The 19421-nt window shown below is 41.1% G+C and overlaps 2 protein-coding genes across 6 annotated transcripts; both read right to left on the bottom strand.

The window, feature by feature from the left end:
- Positions 1-4515: 4515 nt before the first annotated feature.
- Positions 4516-9260, bottom strand: loxl5a (lysyl oxidase-like 5a). Of its 4 annotated transcripts, none has more exons than XM_041040310.1 (7): positions 8102-9260; positions 7234-7342; positions 6432-6569; positions 5869-6025; positions 5605-5700; positions 5345-5460; positions 4516-5252 (listed from the first exon to the last, which is right to left on the bottom strand). In XM_041040310.1, exons 1-7 carry the CDS (start codon positions 9117-9119, stop codon positions 5249-5251), a joined length of 1638 nt encoding a protein of 545 aa, XP_040896244.1. In that variant the 5' UTR covers positions 9120-9260; the 3' UTR covers positions 4516-5248. The 4 variants fall into 4 exon arrangements, with proteins under 4 accessions (XP_040896244.1, XP_040896243.1, XP_040896245.1 ...); XM_041040309.1 differs by having other exon boundaries at positions 4519-5255; positions 8102-9246; XM_041040311.1 differs by lacking the exons at positions 7234-7342; positions 8102-9260 and adding an exon at positions 6715-6792 and having other exon boundaries at positions 4531-5255; positions 5347-5460.
- Positions 9261-14665: 5405 nt separating this feature from the next.
- LOC121183780 (muscle-specific beta 1 integrin binding protein) lies at positions 14666-18422 on the bottom strand. Of its 2 annotated transcripts, XM_041041024.1 has the most exons (8): positions 18228-18422; positions 17282-17372; positions 16656-16704; positions 16209-16383; positions 15592-15663; positions 15339-15445; positions 15138-15223; positions 14666-14972 (listed from the first exon to the last, which is right to left on the bottom strand). In XM_041041024.1, exons 1-7 carry the CDS (start codon positions 18251-18253, stop codon positions 15138-15140), a joined length of 606 nt encoding a protein of 201 aa, XP_040896958.1. In that variant the 5' UTR covers positions 18254-18422; the 3' UTR covers positions 14666-14972. The 2 variants fall into 2 exon arrangements, with proteins under 2 accessions (XP_040896958.1, XP_040896959.1); XM_041041025.1 differs by lacking the exon at positions 16656-16704.
- Between the last annotated feature and the right edge of the window lie 999 nt (positions 18423-19421).

Below are 19421 nucleotides of genomic sequence, written 5' to 3'. Positions count from 1 at the left end.
GATGGGGAGTCTGACTGTCATGGAGCTAGATAAATAGTACTTTTCTGTTTGACTGCACCAGATGATAACATGGTTTCAAGTGGATTAATAATAAGTCTTTTACAAACTATTTCCCCAGCCTTGGAAAAAACCCGTTCAGACGGCACAGATGAGGCTGGTGTGTGTGTGTGTGTGTGTGTGTGTGTGTGTGTGTGTGTGTGTGTATTTATATTTATATGTAATGAATCTTAACCGCACAGGTCATAAAAACTAATTAATAACAAATGCACCGCTGTTCATAGCAACTTCAAATTCAAATTTATAATTATAAAATTTATTTTTACATGATTGTGACGTTCCCACTTTTGGCCACACGATGTCACCACATTTCAACCAATTCTATGCCATGGACATTTATACCTTTAACAGGAAAGGTATGACTAATAATGAAACATCAATATTTGGATTTGCTCTTCAGTAAACCCACACTCCTCGAAAGTGTCATAATATTTAATCTGATTGTCAGAAATCAACAGTCATGGAAATTAACTGCTTTCATTTACTCATGTACTGTACTTCAAACACAGCTTTGAGGTACTTGTACATAGATAGATTGTAAGGGAGATAGATTGATTATCATAGTATTTTGGATCTAATCTGTGTATGAGAACTCCCCCCTTCAGGCAAAAGACTGTCAGTTGTACACAGACACAAACACACCTCTTTGTTGTTATATCTTTTTTTACTGCCTGGCTGCAGCCCAGGATGTCATATGCAGGTGTAAAGGGTAGAGGGCAGAGTACACATCTTGTCACCCTAAATTTATGAGATGCATTAACGTCACTGGCGTTTTTTGGGTAAATAATATGTATAAGTTTTAATATACAAGTACAAAGAACTGAAATAAACACTGTGTATAATAACCTACTTTAAGTAAATGGCATGCATTCATTCATTGTAAATGAACAGAAAATATATAACAGTAACCAGTCCATACCAGTAACAGTGAAACAGTGCTGGTTAGCTGGTATTTTGACTCAAATTAAAACATAATTAGCCACCCCAGCAACTGTGAAGAAAACATCTTTGCTGATGTCTTTGAGATGATTAAAATTTCTTTAACCAAACTGTTTTTGCTACCAAAATACCAGGCTTTGTATTCTCTGATGAGTGAAATACCCCTGTGATGAGCCTTGAAGAAATGGGTAGTTCTTGATGCTTGTCCCTTGCAGTGCCTGTATCCAGGTCTGTTATGCATGATCCAGTAAACTGTGAGTGCGGGTATCATTCTCTTATGCAATTTCTACAAAAACTAGACATCAGCCTGCTAACACACATGTTAGTAACATATGCTGCACATGTACATTCCTCTTGATTTCACAGTAGAACAACATTTTGTGTTACAGGAGACACAAAGTCTCACGTCTGCTGCTGCATGTCTGCATGTGTGTGTACATGGGTTTTTATATATCTGGAGCCATAAAGCATCCTCCTGTTCATCCTCCTCGTAAAGCATGACAGATGAACACATATTTTGGTACAAGAGGATACCCTTTAACATTGTCAGACACTCATGTGCAAGAAAGCGTAAAACAATACAGGCATTTAGAACCAAATTCAGACCAAAAATAACTGAAGGGTTTCAGTTGAATAACCTGTCCGCCCCCATCGCCCTTCTCTTCACCCTTCTCCTCCCCTGTTTGCAGTCTCATCCGAACTGCCTCCCTGCCCAATCCCACTTCCCAGCCCAAAAATAATACAATAACAGGATTAATAACAGCATGCATTCGCTCACACAGCCTGTTGAGTGTTTTAATATTTACACAGCAGCTCCAGCAGGGAAAGTACAGGGGTCGTTAGACACACATTCTTCTATTTCAAACAGGGAAAGCTGTTAAATCTGTAATGATGTGTAAATGGTCAGACTCAGGGAGTCCTTGTCCTGCCCATGTAAACATTGTTTCCTGTTTCAGGATGTCAGATGTTCGGCAGTGTAATACCAGGAGGAGAGAAAAATATTCAGTCATTTCCACTGTGCTCACACAAATAGCTTCTTCTCTTTGCTATAAACAAACAATTCTCCAAAAAAGTAAACACAGACCATATATCCAGACAGAGACACAGACACAGAGGTGGCGTCAAATCATTTCACTAATGATGCAAGCTCATGTTCCAGACTTTACACACACCGCGGGGAGCGTTAAAAATCAACACTTCAGTTTGTCAGGAGTTATATATGTGCAGATTTATACACATCAGAGTTAATTTAACACTTCTTCCTGAACAGCTGCTACAGAACTGAATCAGCCCAGTGGGAAGAAAAACAAACTTTCCAATCTGTTCTTGTCAACTGAAAATAAAACTCGGATGAAAACTCAGCACTGGAAAATCACTCTCTACCCAATTGTTTGGCTCATTAACAACATGATTTCACATCATTGGCTGATTAGGCATGGCTGACAAATATTGATTGTATTTTTATCCACTAATGAAGCTGATGAGTTCTTACTGATCCAAAAGTGTTACATAAAATTTTTAAAAACTTTTTCAGTCCTACAGACTTTTCTGCATCATATTATGTGAGCAAACTTTCACCAAACAGATAAAGTTGGTGACTAGCTCGTGAACATAGTGGAGGATTGAGCAGCTAAAGAGAAACATTACTCAGAATGCTAAACATGCTAATGTTGCTCTGTATCAGCTCCAGAAAAACAGAAAAAAATCTTCGATTCTACCCAAGAGCACTAATTAAAGAGAAATATCAGAAGCCTTGACAGTTTGTGTCTGTACAAGGAGAAAACTGACTTCCATCATGTGTCACTGCAGTCTAGCCGGTTGGCTCTGACACTTGTTGACTGGGAGTCTCAGACAGTCAGGCCTTTTGGCTACAGCCTCACAGACAGTCAGCCCATGATAAGGGGTGGTTTAGCCGTGGTGCTGCTGATGTCAGCAGTTTGCAGTCAGGTTTTCCTGGCCGTCTGCGGATCTGTGGAATTTCTCTCCTCCCTGTCATCTCCAGCGGGGGCAGGCAGGGGCGACCCGGCAGCTCTGCCCATCCCGCACGCCCTGCAGGCTTAGCACGTCGGCCTGCCCTGAGCAAACAGCACCTGGAGCGGCGGAGGCGGCTCTGTCCTGACCCTCTGTCACACTCAAATTCACATCAGGGGTCTCACCTCGAGGGCTCTGACCAAAGATGGTGTGGGCTCAACAGAGAGGCCATGTTTGGAAAAGAGGATGAGTGAAATCGGGGGATTTGTAAAATGGGTTCAAACCCAGTGTGAAGTGGATACACAACATGTGGTCCACTGAGATTTTAATGTAATTTCTGATGCTTTTTCATCTTTTGCATCCATGTCCTTTTATCAATGTAGTAACTAAGTACATTGTATTTCCACTCCACTACTTTTCAGGGGAAATATTTTACTTTTCACTCCACTTTCACCTTTATCTGACAGATAAAGTCGCTCAGTGCATTTTAGATCAACATTTTTCTTAAAATCTATATAATAGGCTTATAAAATACCACACGTTGTTTGAGATTAAGCAAGTGGTTCCCAAATTTTTTGGCTTGAGGCCTCTAGTTAAAAAAAAAAAAAAGTTGTCTAGTTAAAGCCCAGATAGTCAACACCAATAACTATTTACAATAAACAGGCATATAACAGCATTTGAGAAACTCACAATAAACAGATTGAGAGGCTTGCATTGACAAAATAAGAAAGTGGCATCATGGTCATGCACAGTCACTGTGCTCAGAGCACAGTAACAGATGCTGTAGAGTAATAGAGAGAACAGAAGAGAAGAGACTCATGACCTCAGCTCCCACCTGCCTGCATATTCAGCTCATAAACACCCAGAAACTGTTCTCTCTTTCATCAAGGCTTTGCATAAAAGTTGCTGAAATCTTCCACTTTAAAAAGACCAAAAAAAGGTTTCTGTTGAGGCACAAATCTCTCCAGTTGTTGCCGTATGTTTAATTTCAACAACCATGATGGCCTTGTAGGTTTACTTTGTGGCAGGAACTCCTCCAAACTGTCAAAAACAGTAAAACCTCTTACTTTTGTGGTGCATATTTGACATTGGAAGACTGTGAGGCAGTGTATTTGTGCTGGACAGCAAACAGCACTATTGAAAAAGAGCAAAAAGAATCAATTGTGTTAAAATAAAAAATAGCTGTGGTGATTATTTATAAATTTCCACGTACCACTCACACAGTGTTCCTAATGAATCCGTTGACAGTGTAAATAAAGTGAGACATTCCCAGACACCTCACTGCCAGGTGAATAAATGTTTTCCCAATCACTCATCTGCTGTAACACTACATGACAAACACGCAATAACAACAGGTTCATGGTGTGAAGCTGTATGTCTTTTGTTGCTATTTTCTGAGAGACATAAACATGCACAGTGGAATCATTTTCACATATTTCTCCAAGGTGTGTTATTCCAAAAGCATTTGAGAAATTTACCACTTCACACTCTAATGGCCCTCAGCTCAGGTTATTTTTAATAAACAGGCTGTTAACGGTAAAAGGGAAGTGGAATGACCTCATGTTTTTAAATATTTGTTCAAATTACCCCATCCCTAGTCTGTAGTGAGTATTTAAACCTATGTTTTGATCACCAGGTTGTCAACAGAAAAAAAGTAAGGCATCCATTTTCAAGGGCACTTTTGTTTCCAAAAAGTAAAAACAAACTTTATTATAAAACATGATTTTAAAAAAATGCAGAAAACCTTTCAAGCATTCAAAATCCTTCCACTAGATTGGAAAAAAATTATATATTGTCACTGACAGTATGACAGGGTAATCTACACAGAAATGCACAAACTCAAACATTAGAATATAGATACAGAAGGGTTTTTTTTCTATATTGTAATAGCACTTGTAGATATCGTTCACAATACCTATTTGATCACTATTAAACAGGGGAACTTTTATCTAATGCAACCAAAAGCTGTAGGGACGGAAGAGCACCATAGCACCAATAAGCACCTATTCAGTCACATAGTAGAAAAGAAAGAATTTAAGGTCCTGAAGTCTTACATTGCTTAAAAATCCAGTGAAAATTAATATTCTTACAAAAAAGATAACATCTAGCCACCATGGCTGCAGCTACAATATATTAAATGTCATAAATACAAAAAGACAAATCTAGGAGAAAAGTAAACAAGTGTAAAACAGCGGCACAACAGAGTAGCAACTGTATGCTGAGAGCAACAGTAAGGTATTAAATACATATTTCTGTAGGAAAATGTTTGTCTTCAATCAGGTCAGCTTCTGTCAAAACAAAGAACAGACATTAGCTTTTATTTGTGCCTCTGCTCTCTCTGATTATGGGGTGAGAACTCCGTAAGTCTTTTACTCACACAGTAATCCTGCAGTTTCTTGCCTGGACGTAGATTCCTGTGTACCTGATGTCACAGCGAACCTCATTGTTGGAAAAGTCAGACTCCTGGACCAGCTGAGAAGGATTCACTGTCACCTGAAACATGGGGGAAATGGCCATGAAATGAAGATATTTCATATGATTCCAGTTATATGAAAACATACCGACAAGTTAACTACTGATCTGATTTATTATTTCTGTAATTTATGTCCTGTTCATGAGGCAGCTCTACACCCCCACCTTGAGTATGTAGTTTCCAGGTGGTACATCAGTGATGTCGATCCACTGGCAGTCGATGTTTGCGTGATATGTATCGTAGCAACCGGGACCAAGCCCCTGAGAAGAATGTAGACTTACGTTACCTTTCTATCTATTCTATCTTTCTATCTCATGAATCATCCAGTCACATTAAAAAAAAAAAAAACATGAAACAACCAAACATAATAGCATAATATAAAAGATGAATTAATTAAAATAATGGATGTGTGGACTGTGAAGACCAACCTGTGTGTGAGCGGTGCAGGCAAAGCGCCGTCGTATTCCCGGGTCACATGATGTGTCCTCCAGACAGAAACTGGCCTTGTGTCCCTCAGCCACCTTCTGTCCAGTGGAGACGTCCAGCAGGTCATAGTTACTGAAGGCCTCCATACTGTGGTAATGTCTGGAGAGAGACAGTGTTAGATCCAAATGGCAGCTACACCGCAGCTATATTCTGGAAACTGTCTTTCTTTTGTTGTCTTCGTCTACTCATACTGATGGTTTAGAGCCCAAAATGATTAAAGTTATTTTGAAATGGCAAGATGTTTTTATTTTATTCACATCTGTGGAGACATGGGGTAGACTGCATCTCAGTGTCGGGGCATCTTGTGGAGATTCTATTATTAAAAATAGCAAGTAAAAGAAGTAACATTGGAATATTTTAAAGTGTAGTTTCCCATCATTAACTTACTTTAAAGACTTAAAAATATTTGATTTAGTTAAATCTGTTGGGTCAAAATCCAGTGTCCACACCGCTGATTGGGCAGTGTGTTTATATATACGTATAATTGTCCTAAAAGTGAACTCACTGGTGACAGCTGTGCCATTCCCACTCATGTCGGGGCCTCACTGGGAGGAAATCTGCTGTTCCTTGATTCTTCACTCGCTGTGGGAACCGCAGCAGCACTCTGTAGTCGAGGTCGCTCACACTCGGATGATACGCAGACCTTAGGGAAAAGGGAAACAGGAAAGGAATGAGCCGAAGTTACTTCAAGAGTCTTCACAATGAGCTGAAATGACCTGTACCACCGAGTGCACAGCTGGGGTTGACTTCTGTCACCTTTTTGTTTGTGGCATCTTTACAGTATATACCTTGCTGCATGCTGAGCTCCTTCTTGTCCTTCACTGACCATTAGCCAAAAGTTGATCCACTGTCAAAGTGAAAGAGGCGGTTTCTGGTCTTGCCTAACAGGTTTTTGCATTCACCTCAGGAATCCTTTGCCTTTCATTTCAGGGCTTATTTTACTTGGCAAAGTGGCTGCTCGGATCAGAGGAGAGAATCTCGGGCGGTTGCCAGATTTGTGTCCAGCCGCTCTGTCACTCAGCTGTAGCTTCCAAACGGGACGGAGGCCAGCACACATCCTAATATGTCGACCTCAAAGGAATTCTAAATGGCCATCTTGTTTTTGTTTTTTTTTTTATTCATACAAATGAACCCCATTGATTTTTGTGTCTAAAAATGTCAACTTTACACAGTAAAGAGCTGCAGCATTTCAAAATGTCAGTCAAGGATTCATTAACCGTTACTTGTAGAAATCTTGATTGAATGATGTAATTAACTGGGTTTACTGACAGATTAATGCGATGTGATGCCAAATAAAAGAAGTGCACCTGGATAGACAGTTCTCTTCAGCAGCACAGCGAAGTGCATACATCTGCACTCTCTGGATGTAAGAGGCAGCTTGGATGTAATAGGGGTCAGGAACCAAGTCTGGGAGACCTGCAGAAAAAAAAAATCAATCCATAAATCCAAAATTAAATCCCTGCACGGCTAGGACTCAGCTACAGACACAGGGACAACAGCTTTTTTTAATTAAAAGAGTCCAAGGAAGATGGGACATTAAAAATAGTGATGGGGAGGAGATACAAGATGCATGTATCTTGTATCTCTGATAAACGGATACAGAAAATAAAACAAATTTTAGCTAATAAAAAACAATTGCATTGTTTATGTTGTTACTGAACCATGAATCCATTATGTTTAACAAGTAATTTTATTTCTTCACAGCTGACTACTTTCAATACTAGATACTTTAATAGGATAATCTACCTAGTGGAGCAGAATATTTAATAGGGAAGTATGGGTACTTTATACTGTCATAACTTATAGAGGTAATTTCTCCATCACTGCTGGCTAAGTAATAATGACTCACTCCCAGTCAAACAATCAGCCATTTAACTTTAACTTTGCTCAGAGTTCTGGAGACATTACTTTCCTCATAAGGGGCCATTAACCCTGACTCTCATTAAAAATACGTTTGAACGTGCATTAAAAGAGGTGGATATGAATTTTGAATGTGAAAATGATCATGGGGCATTTGAGCCTCAGTGCTTCAACAAAATGAGTTGGACTTGATTAGTCTGACTTTAGATGATTTTAGGATATTATCAGTTGAGAAATGTCTTTTTGATTACTGTGTTCAAACTCCGTATCTCGTCCTAACTACTCTTTGGTGTCTGACGTCTTTGCCTGCCTCACCATTGTGGAAGAATCTGGTGCCATAGCCGGTTCCTGGTGGAAGGCGCGCAGTGACCCTGTTTCTGCGGTCCGCCGGGTAAACATTATAGAAAACCGAGTTCCTGTGGTGAATACTGTGTGGATCTCGTGGGTCACTGGTGTCTGTAGTTCGTATTGCATCCGGCCTTGGTCGGGTAAAGTGTATTTCTACGGCGTTGCTGGACATCGCTGTGGGAGAAACATTTGGCTCCGGTGTGACCCTGGTCAGCGTGTGCGCTCTTTGCGAGCTGCGAGCATCACCCAGACTGGTTTGCTGGGGGAAGCGACGTGCATTCCCACTATCCTCAGCCATGGTGACCCATCCAGATGGGGAAGGTGATCGTGCACTTGAATCCGAGTTCTCAGATGTTATCCGACCGCCTCGGTTGTGCGTAAAGCCCGGTGATCTTACCGGTGACGCAGCTACCTGTTGTGCACCAGCGTCATCTCCAGCTGTACTCCGGCCACCTCGTAGGACTCCGCTGCCGGAGAACTCCTGGATGGAAGTGAAAGCGGCAGCGCTGCTATTTGATGGAGCCTGGTGTGAACGGTATCCCAAAGCCACAGCCTCCCCGGCAGAGGCCATGCGCGGTGCGGACTGACTCTGTTCCCCTGGTCGCCCTGAGGCGAGTAAATACTGACCTGCATCAGCACCGAGAACCGATGCATCCGTTTGACTGAGGTCGTTTTGTTGAGACCGAGCCCCGGCTGCGTCCTGGAGGTCTCCAGATCTGCTTCTGGTGGATCTAACTGAAGCAACAGGAGGGTTAACTTGGTTAAAACTGTTTTTAGAAGTTAGTAAAAGCTGGGTGCGTCTTCTAGCCTGCGCGGGGGAGCGGTATTGAGTCCCGGTGCTGAGTAGACTGTACAGCTGACCGTTATTCTCCCACTGAATCTGGTGTCTCCACGGTCCTACACGTGCGCGTAAATGTTGTTGACCAGTTCCCAAACACACCAAAACATCAAGTAGGAAAATCAGTAAAAACGCAAAATTCTCCATGGCTCAGTGTGACGGTGTCTCTGTCTGAAGATTTCCAGGACTGAGACAGTAACGACGAACATTTGAGTCTGACAGGTGTGATGGGCTGGTGTTTTCTGATGAGGTGGTGTTTTCCATGCACTTGACACCGTCACGCAGTTGCGCACAGCATCACCGACGAGAGTTTGGTTTGAGACGTCTTCTAGTGTCTGTAATGTGAGGTACTCTCAGAAAAGTGCGTTTACCCACCCATCTGCAGCAAGGGCCTGCGCTCACTCCCTCCTGTCACATATAACTGTGTGGGCTTCACTACAGAAGCCATCCGTATCCCTCAGAAACTCAGGAGCAGTCCCAGTCAGCAGAACCCGAAAGTGTCCCGGGAAAGAGTCTGGATCTGTTTTCCTTTTTTTAGTGCATTAGTAACCGTACTGGACTACTATGTCTGTTGAATCTCCACACAGATCCCAGGTCACCCTCTTCACCACATGATGGCAGTGGATCCTCACAGACTGTCAGAGATCTGCCATTTTTAGTCTCGTGACTTTTTGCGGAAGTCACTACTTTTTTTTTTTCTTTAGCTTTGAACACGCTTCATTATCAGGACCTGTTCTGTGCGATACACCTCAAGGTCAGGTCAGGTTTTTATTTAGACCCCTTGACACCTATGTAAAGTTTTAAAGGGACATCCTTCATACATTAGGCTACAGTTCATTTATATAAATCACTCTTCAACAAAGTACTTGTAATTTAAACAAACATATATACACATTACAGAATTCATCATAATTTTTCACTGTCCATTTACAGAAATTTCAAAATATTTTTTTTTTCAACAAATACCATACAACACCTGTGAACCATAACTCATATCGCAAGTGCTGTTTTTATATCAAGATGTCAAATGTGGATCATCTTGGACAGAAAGAGGTTCAGGGAGCTCAGAAATGCTGACAACTGTACTGTGATGCCCCATGAGTGTCATCTTCTGGGTGTGTCTGTTTCTCCTGGTTGCAGGTGTCTTGAGTGGCTCAACACACCTGGGCTCTGGTGAAGAGTCTATTTAAGCCCCTGCAATTGATTGCTTACTCTCTCCTTTTCTCTGTACACAGGCACACCACGGTTTTTGGCTATATGCTGGTTTTGGTTGTGCTTTGTATTTTGGGCAGTTTGTGTGGATATTTTGATCTGTTGGCTTTGTGTTCATTGGGGGAGCTACACCATGTGCTTTCTGGCAGCCATTTTGTGTGATTTGTATACTGATCAGGAAATTGGTGTCACCGTCTAGTTGCACTTTTGGACAGGGAATTCTCCAGCAGGTTGTGGGGCACTTTCCTTTAGGGATTGGGTCCGTTTGTTTTTTTTGGGGGGATAGTGCGGTGAGAACGTGGCAAGAGCAGTTGTCTCGGGGGCACATCCGCTGCTGCAGGTGGGTAGCCAGTTCATGGTTGCTTTACCGGGCTGTCGGGTTGAGTCGTTGCCTGCATGATTATTGCCGGCAATGCAGTGCGTAAATACCCACCACAAGTATCACACGAAGACTAGGGTTGAGATTTAGCCAGTTTGGGGTAGGCAGTGAGGGGAGATATTCCTTGTCAAGAGGCTGGTCTTAGCCTCAATGCGGCTTGACGGTGATCACTGTATTTCACACACAACCATCTCTAGGGTTTACAGAGAGGTCTGAAAAAGAGAAAATATCCGGTGAGCAGCAGTTCTCTGGGCGAAAATGCCTGTGCTGTGACATTCAGATGATAGGGTCAGAATTTGGTGTAAATAGCATGGAAACATGGATCCATCCTGCCTTGTATATGTGGTTCAGCCTAGTCTCCTTAAATCTGTATACACTTTCAGGATTTTTCCAAGCCTGAAGGAATCCTGCATAACATGTATACAGGATCAGACCAAACCACAGAACACTGCATTCACCAGAAGTAGGTGAGAGGCCCTGACCTTTGCCCTCTTTTGTCCCACGTATCCTCTGTGACTGTATTTGTGGCTGCGGAGACGTGCCAGCAGACTGGTAGCCAGTAATGTGGTGCCAGTCCTGAGTGCATGGTGACGACGACCGCAAGCATACAGAGAATTAGAGTAGGCTGGACCATATAAAACCTCCTGTATCTGCTCCTACAAGAACCCACCCCGCACCTCCCCCCTCTAAATATACCCACACACCCGGGCAGGCACTCAGAGACTTTCAGCAATCTGTGCGAGCATAAATCCATGAGTGAGTGTGAGAAACAGGAGACGGGGAGTGTGAACATGTACTTGTATGTGTGTATGTGTAAGTCGTGGTATACAATCACAGGGTCCAGGTCTAGTTAAATCAGGCAGGCAGTAACGGGTGGGTGTCATTCCTCCGGCGTGTCGGATGGTCTCTCACTGTGTAAGCACGTAAGATCTCCCAGTCACTGACACTTGTCTGTCCCTAACTCGTTGTCACACATGATTTAAACCTCTTCCTCTCCTGGCTCTGACGTCCCACATGTGGTGTCTGACACCATCAGTAAAATTTCATTGGATTTAAGAGGCAGGGGTTGTTTTTTTTTTTTTTGTTTTTTTACACAAGACCTGTTTGTCTACTGTCACAATTACCAGATTAACCTCGAAATGTGGAAGGAAATGGGAAGGAAACGTCACCCTGCATATGCAAATGCCTGTAATACAGACTCTTGAGCAAGGCACTCAACTCTAACTGCTGCTCAGTATTACTTGGCAGGTCAGCAGAACAGACTTCTCTGCTACTTTTCAGAGGGAAATATTTCCCTCAAAGTTTGCAAAATATGATGCATTGTTGTGTATTAAATACTGTAAACACTGGGGGAAGAAGTACTTACATACTTCAGTTAAAGTAACAGAACCACCATGCTAAAATACTCTTGAATTGCCAAGATCCCCCACAGATGCGTATTGCAGCCTGTAAAAATACTTTGTTTAGAATGATCATTTGTGTCTCACGTGATTTTGTTTTCACAAACAAGTCAAGTTACATAATTTACATGGATACATGTTGTCTCTTACTACTTCACAATAAAGTCCATAGCTGTCAGATGCAAATGCAGTTAAGTAAAAAGTAAAATATTTCCTTCTGAAATGGGGTAGGCTAGAACAGGTATGAAGTTACATAAAACAGAACAACTCAAGCAAAGTTCAGTTACCTCTCAGCTGTACTTCTGTACAATACTTGTAAATACTCGTACTTAGTTATATTCCATCACTGTATCTGACTGTGAGCATGTGGATAGTAAACTTGAGTTTACATGTTACAACAGTGAATCAAAGTTTTTCCAAGTAGGTAATAAAACTCAGTGTCCCATGACGCACACTGAGAACAGGCTGGTGAATCCAAATCAAATGTCAGATTTACTCGTGTATTGAAGGCGTGAACCCAAATCACAATTTGGGGGTTGTTCTTGACCTTGGGAACAGCATCTAAAACAAACAAACAAAAAATAATGAAAAAAAGGTGCACCTTACATGATGTTACAATATTTGAGTACAGTGTTGAAACACGTTGTGCACATTTCCTGATTGTGACCATGTGATAAAAGCCTTCCATCAATGCACCCTATCCCAAAAAGTTATTTAAGAGATATAAAAGCAAGAAGGGGATGACTCCTAACACATGCACCTACACTGCAATGTTCTGTATGTGTGCACAGATGCTGTGTGCAAAGGTTCAACTAAACACTAACATCATAAAAACAGAAAATAGCCTCAGTGTTATGCTCTGCTCCCAGGCAGAATGCTGATATTGCTGCCTTCGACCATGGCCACACTGCTTGGTGGATGTACTTCAGGCACATGGATCACACAGACTGTGAGTAATGAGGTCAGGTTTGTCCAGGAAAATGTCTAGACTGGATGTTTTTTCTGAATGTTCCTCTTTACTGCAAAGCTGCTTGATATAATAACGCCACTGTTTCACACTTGCCTTTTGCATGTGGTGAAACATGCTTTAGGTGATGTAAACCTTTTTTGGGTAAGAAAAGATCACCATCAAAATGTTTGTTTATCCAAAACACAAAAATCAGATTTTGACATTTTGCATTCTCTGGATTGTGTTCTCTGATTTATGTGTGCCCTTGGTGAACGGATCCACCTGAGTATGTGGTTTCACAGTCATCACACATGCTGCTGTCATTTTTAGCACCAGGAGTCCAGGCCAGAGTGGTTTAGTCGACGTCCACCTGTTAGAGCGTCACAGAAATCACCTCGTCACCCCATTTCCACATGACACGCACATGACAGATTACATGTACCCACACCTGATGTCATGAGGAGCTAAAACACTGGTTAATGTTACTGTAACAGGTGTCAAGAAAATATGGGGTAGAGTGAGGTTATTAGATTTAACCACCAGAGCTCTAAATGAAAGCTCATACTTGATTTTTTTTATATAATCAAATCAAACTGACAGGTTCCTGAAGTCAACTGTTGCTGTGTAATAGCTTCTAAATTTAGATTTCCTGTGCTGGGACTCAAAATGACCGAAATCACTTCTGCTTTCTGACTGAGCAGTCACTTCCTGACAGCTATGCAAACACGCATTAAGCCTAGACTGACTTTGACATACAAATGCTCCTTTGTTCCTCAAATGAAAGCCTGGAGATGAAGACCCTTAAAATACAGGCACCTACCTGACCTGTTCTTTATTTAGTTGTGTTGTGATAAGCTCAAATTCACACTGTATACTCTGTGAAAGGATGAGGTATTCCCTCAGGGTGGAAATGAGAAATTATTCTGGCCTATTTATATGTTGTGGGAACATAGGTGATATCAGCACGTGCTGTGGGCCTCATGTGCTGTAAATCCAGCGCTAATAACCTAAATCTTTTGGTTAGTCTATGACCTACTCAGGCATCTACTTGAGGCTAGTGGGGACAGCTATTTCAGAGCTGAAAACCCTCAGGCGAACAGATATAAGTGTTTGACCGAGCCTTTCCTGTTTCTAAAATAGATGCGAGCAAAACTGGCTCAACCTGGATGTAGTTCATATGGATTGTTTATACACTGTAATTCAGGTGTCCAGAAAATGACTTCAATTTCACACTTGGATACTTGATATACTTGGAACTGACCCACTTTCTTAATCTATATTGTCCCTGACAAGACTGGTCATCTTCTTCATCAGTGGTCCCCAACTTTCTTTTTAGTTGGCACCTCTTTAAAGTTTAACAAAAGGGTGCACAAAGGGTCTAGTTTAACTCAAGAGTGATGCTCCCCTTTATTAAACCGTCTTGAAAGGGCTGAAGAGGAAAATCTATTGAGTATTTTGAGAAAAAAAAATTAATTCAACTAGGAATCCGGCAATGTTATTGATTTAACAACAGAATAACTGATGTAAGGAAAGTGAATAGGTAGATAAACTACAGTACACAATGCAATATTTTGGCTATTTGCAAAATGACATGAAAGTCACAACACCTGCAATAGGTGTGACAGTGTTATAGGTTAAAAAAAAAAAGGTAAGCTGGCTTAATAAAGTTAGATAAAGGCAAATTAAACACTAACCTTATGTGAGCTGCAACTATTTTACATAAGTGACATAAAAAAATGACAAACACAAATGCTTGATGTACTGTATCTTAAACAGCAACTAATACATTTATTTGTATAATGCAATTGGCAGACAAATGGTCCAGTACAAATCAGTGGTTTAAGATAACTGTAACATAGTGACATAGATCAGTGCAACAATCACTTTTTAAAGAAAAACAAAAATATTGATCATCTGAAGATGATAAAAAAGACAATGATAATTTAACATTGCATTATTCTATGTACAAAAAAAGGAATAAAATTAGAAAAACTTCATTAAAAAAAGAATCCTTGGGGCTATTTACAAAGTCTGTACAGGGATGGAGAGGAGTCTTCCTGCTGTAAGAATCAGAAAAACAAAATAGAGTTAAATAAGGATGTGCACCAGTGACCCTAAAGATTTTTAATTTAAAAAAAAAGTTCACTACTCTGTTCCTTAACTATATGATTTTATATATTCTAGAAAAAAAAACAGTAGAACAATAACAGTAGGAGGCTTCTCACCTATAAACGATTGAGCAGGTTGTTCTGAATGTCCTCATACACCTGGTTGTACATGTCCTGTTTGGTTTTCAAACCATCCAGGTACTCTGCAACACACAAGAGGTGATCAGTCGAGAACCCTCATTACAACAAAAACCACCAGAACCGTTCACAACCAACAGATTACAATGAATTTCCAAATGAAAATATGAGCCAACATACCAATATTTAAGCCACTGTCCTCCATCTGTTTCCTGTGCTTCTGGTACATGGGCCACACATGGCCATCAAACAGGCCAGGAGGGTCGGGGACAGTGTACTGCCTTGTACTGAAAATAATATATACAGTCAGTTAGAGAAAGAACACATTCCATGACAGGATCATCGAGGGGTGATTACAACAAAAAACAAGAAAAAAAAACAACAACAACAAAACATGTTTGATGAAACTTAAAATCTTTTTTAAACCACTCACCTTCTCCTTCTCTTGCACTCATCATAGGGAATCGTGATGTAATAGCACTTGTCGAAAACTTCCAGCAGGGGCCTACAGGGGAGATGCACAGGGTCATCAGTGATGATACATAATGTCTTCAACCAAACCAGAGTAAAAAAGAGCATAGTTATGCAACTGTTCCAGCTGTCTCTTATCTAGATCTCTGCAGTGTACTCGACATTCACCCCTAGCACACAGAGTACCAATCGCTCAGCACCCAGCTTTAAAGGACCTCTCAGAGAGCCTCTTCCTTCTGAATCCCTTATCTCTCACTGCAGGACCTGCCTGCAGGTCTACATGCAGGGTTCCATGCACATGTGCCAGTGCCAAGCATGCAAAATTACCACGTGACACTACAGAAATGCCACCACCCATCAAATATATGTTGTGGTGAATTTCTCAGAATTTGCGATAAGACAGCCTGTTCCCCTTCACTGACAATTCTGGGCTTCAGCGGTTAAGTTCATTTTTAGAGCCAGATTAGGAAGATAGGAAAAAACAAGGACATAATTATTAATTCTGCTTCATCCAAAAAATTATGCAATCTGCTTTCAGACTTGCAGCTGATTAAACAATTTTAAAAAAAAGGAACTTACGGGTAGTTGTAGAGCAGGAAGCCCTCCACAATCAGGATATGGATCTGCTCATCAGGGTTGACCTCATCAGAGGCAGAGGACAGAGTGACACCATGAGAACGGGCAAACTTCACAGGGTTCTCCATCCAGCCTTTTATGGTGTTGGTCATGGCCTCCATATCCAAAGCTGTGATCACTGTAGAGCAAAATTGACAGATAGGAATACGGCAGAAAGAACAGGTAGAAGATCAGAACTGGCACAAGCAAAGAATGTAAAATACGGGGAATGTCTTCGTTGTCCCTCCAAGTTACCAGAGGTTGCTATCAGTTTAATGTTGATATTACAGTGTGATTGTTAAACTGTGATGTATATAATCTTGGAGGATGGGGGTATATTACATTAAAAGGGACAGATGTGTGAATACATGGTAAACAATGAGTTACTGGCAGTCTTCAGTGAAGTCTTACCATCCCATTGTCTAAAGCCGTCCTCCCCGACTTCTATCTGATCGGGTTTCTGAAATAACAGTCACCAATAAAACATTGCTGCAACCTCACGGCTCTGAACACTTGCAGATCCCACTCACATGCCAGAGTTCGGCCAAACGAGTGCACACACTCACACACAAGGCAAAGGGCGTACAGAGAAGGGCATGCACAAAATAAAGCAAGCAATTTACAAAGTATACTGCTCCAGTAAAATTGGAAAAATGATATAATGTGAAAGTTCCTTAAGAAGATGAAGGATGATTGAAAGAGAGGTGCAGGATGAAGTAAGACTAAGTTAACTGATTTGAGGGATGTTCAACACAAGATGTGTATATAAGGAAAAATACTGAGGCATTCAGAGGACAGAGGAGAAAAAAACAAGACTAAAGAAGTACTAAGCAGACAACCAGGTGAAAGAAACTACTCTGCATAGACATCAAAATGATTTCCATATCTAAAGCAGAAATCACAGTGGGGGTGGGGATGTGGGTTACTCATGAGAGTGCCCACTACTTTCCTCGCATGCAAAGCTCATGCAGTGCTAATTAAAAAGGGAGGCAAGCTATGACAAAAATAAAACTAACTACCCATCTGCTAAAACTCACCTTGAAAAAGTCATCTTGGTGCACAACACAGCAATTGGGCAAAGTCTTGATCAAGTTATTGGTCAGGGTGGTTTTGCCACCATTAGTGACTCTGTCCAGAAAAGACAAAAAGTGATCAAATTAACATTAATTATCTGCTGCCAGCAACTACTACTTTCAAAAGTATTTATTTTGCATAGAAGTAAAGCAGCTGTGCAACCTTTCCGCCAAAAGATATGTGGCACCCTTTGTTTACATTTTATATTTTGTTAGTTATTTTGGCAAACGTGACAAAATGTTACGTTTAATTAAAATACAATCACATAAAACATGGTTACATAATAAGAAAAGTTGGTGTGATGTCTGATTAAAAGTTGCACCGTTGTACAAGACCAATGAATAAAAAGCACATTGCTGTTTTCAACAGAGAAATGTGTTTGTTGAAACATAATGAAAAAAAAACTTTTTTTATCATCTAAGTTTATGCATGAATTCTAATGATAACTTTAGGCTGTTTCTCGTTTGAGACAACATTAAGGTTAACTCTCCCTCCACTTTTGAACAGTGTCAGGCGGTGAATTTTCAAATGTCCCGCTCGATTTATGACAACAAACCGGTTAAACCGGACACGACTTCAAACCCGTGTAACAGCCCAGCTGCCTGACTTTCTGGCGGGCAGCTGATAACGGATGTGGTCAGAGGGAAATAACTATCAATAAGTCGCGACTCACTATTACATAAATTAATACGTTTACCCAAAACAATGTTTACCTTAAAATTGCCACAGAAACAAAAAAGATACCCATGATCGTTTTAGTCCACTGTCTAATACAAACCACGTTAACTCCACTCCACTATTAATCAGACACGATAACACTGCAGTGTTTTAGACAAAACAGACGTTTACGAATCTTAAAAAACGTTAACAAATGACTTCCTATGTGATATTTAAAAATAGCATACTCACCCGCCAATTCCTATAATGTATTTCATCTTTTCGTCACTTCTCGACAGTGCTGCTGAAAGTCAGCTGAAGTAACAGTCTTGAGTACTTTTAACCAAAAGTCGACGATTAAAAAAATCCCACAATTTAAGCGGTTCTGGAATAAACGTTAAAGTCTCAGTTTATCTACTTCTCTTACTACGTCTCCATTGACAGTGCGCGCGAGGCACCGCTATTTATACCAAACTTGCATCCTCTTGCGTCACCACTCACGCGGGGCACTGGGCGTTCTCGTGGTCGGGCAAGCTCGCGCTTTTTTTTTTTCCATTCGTGCTACGTGCCTCCTCGCGTCAGCCAATCAGAAACCTTAAAAGCTCCGGCCGCCAGCCACTCACGGCCCGCGACCTCTCACACATGACCATAATAGTCAACAGCGGTCTGTGGGTGTCACAGAGACGGAGGATCAGCAGGTAATCCACCTGATGATCCAGCTGCTGTGGAAAACTACCGCTGATCGTAGCATAACCATACATTAAAATAACAGCTCCACCTGTTTGGAGTGGTGTTTTCCAGTAAACCGATGATTAATTAATATACGATCTAATAATGTATTTCTGTACCTGACTCTATGTCATGTTATACTGCATTAGTACATTCCATCTTAGATTTTTCATTCTATTTGTGCTAATTTTGATAATTTTATAAAAATACTCACATTCCTGATATGTGTTAGGTAAAGTGTGTCAGGAGTGTGAGCTCCACTGAGGGCACTGTGAGTCAGAAAGCAGAGGCCTAACTTTGAAGGGAATCAGGCTAATGGGGACAGATGCCATCAGATGTGAATCAGAAAGATAAAAAGAAGGCCCAGTGTTTTATTTTCTGCCATAAGTGTTCCACCTGGGATAGCAATTATGAATAAGGTCAAAATCTGATTGAATAGTTGGAGAGAGATGCGTACAATGCATCACTTTTGGGTCGTATACTGTGGGTTATACACTGTGAGTGTCTGGCTGTAGATCAGCTTCTATACAGAGTCTTCTTAAAGTGCTGCCCCCTTTTCACAGCCTTTCCCAGTCTACATTTGTGACATGGATGTTTCTATTTGTGTGTCCGTGTCCATATGCAACGTGAATCCTGTCATAGCTGTCAAGGGTCAACAGTCATGAGCTCTCTCATGCATGCATCTCATGTGTCATGCAGAAATTGATTGCATTTTTT

The sequence above is a fragment of the Toxotes jaculatrix genome, chromosome 6 (genome assembly GCF_017976425.1).
Source record: "Toxotes jaculatrix isolate fToxJac2 chromosome 6, fToxJac2.pri, whole genome shotgun sequence".
Classification (NCBI taxonomy): domain Eukaryota; kingdom Metazoa; phylum Chordata; class Actinopteri; family Toxotidae; genus Toxotes; species Toxotes jaculatrix.
Note: the sequence above shows the minus strand (reverse complement) of the source record. Positions and strands in the feature narration are given on the sequence as shown.

What these genes read in the sequence shown, in the direction of transcription:
- loxl5a (XM_041040309.1), bottom strand. Translation starts at nt 9,119, where the DNA reads ATGGAGAATTTTGCGTTTTTACTGATTTTCCTACTTGATGTTTTGGTG. An exon ending in GAAGAGAACTGTCTATCCAG is followed by an intron (nt 6,570 to 7,233) that starts GTGCACTTCTTT and finishes CTTTTCCCTAAG; the next exon opens with GTCTGCGTATCATCCGAGTG. An exon ending in GAATGGCACAGCTGTCACCA is followed by an intron (nt 6,026 to 6,431) that starts GTGAGTTCACTT and finishes GTCTCTCTCCAG; the next exon opens with ACATTACCACAGTATGGAGG.
- LOC121183780 (XM_041041024.1), bottom strand. Translation starts at nt 18,253, where the DNA reads ATGAAATACATTATAGGAATTGGCGG. An exon ending in ACCAAGATGACTTTTTCAAG is followed by an intron (nt 16,705 to 17,281) that starts GTGAGTTTTAGC and finishes CTGTTATTTCAG; the next exon opens with AAACCCGATCAGATAGAAGT. An exon ending in CGGCTTTAGACAATGGGATG is followed by an intron (nt 16,384 to 16,655) that starts GTAAGACTTCAC and finishes TTTGCTCTACAG; the next exon opens with TGATCACAGCTTTGGATATG.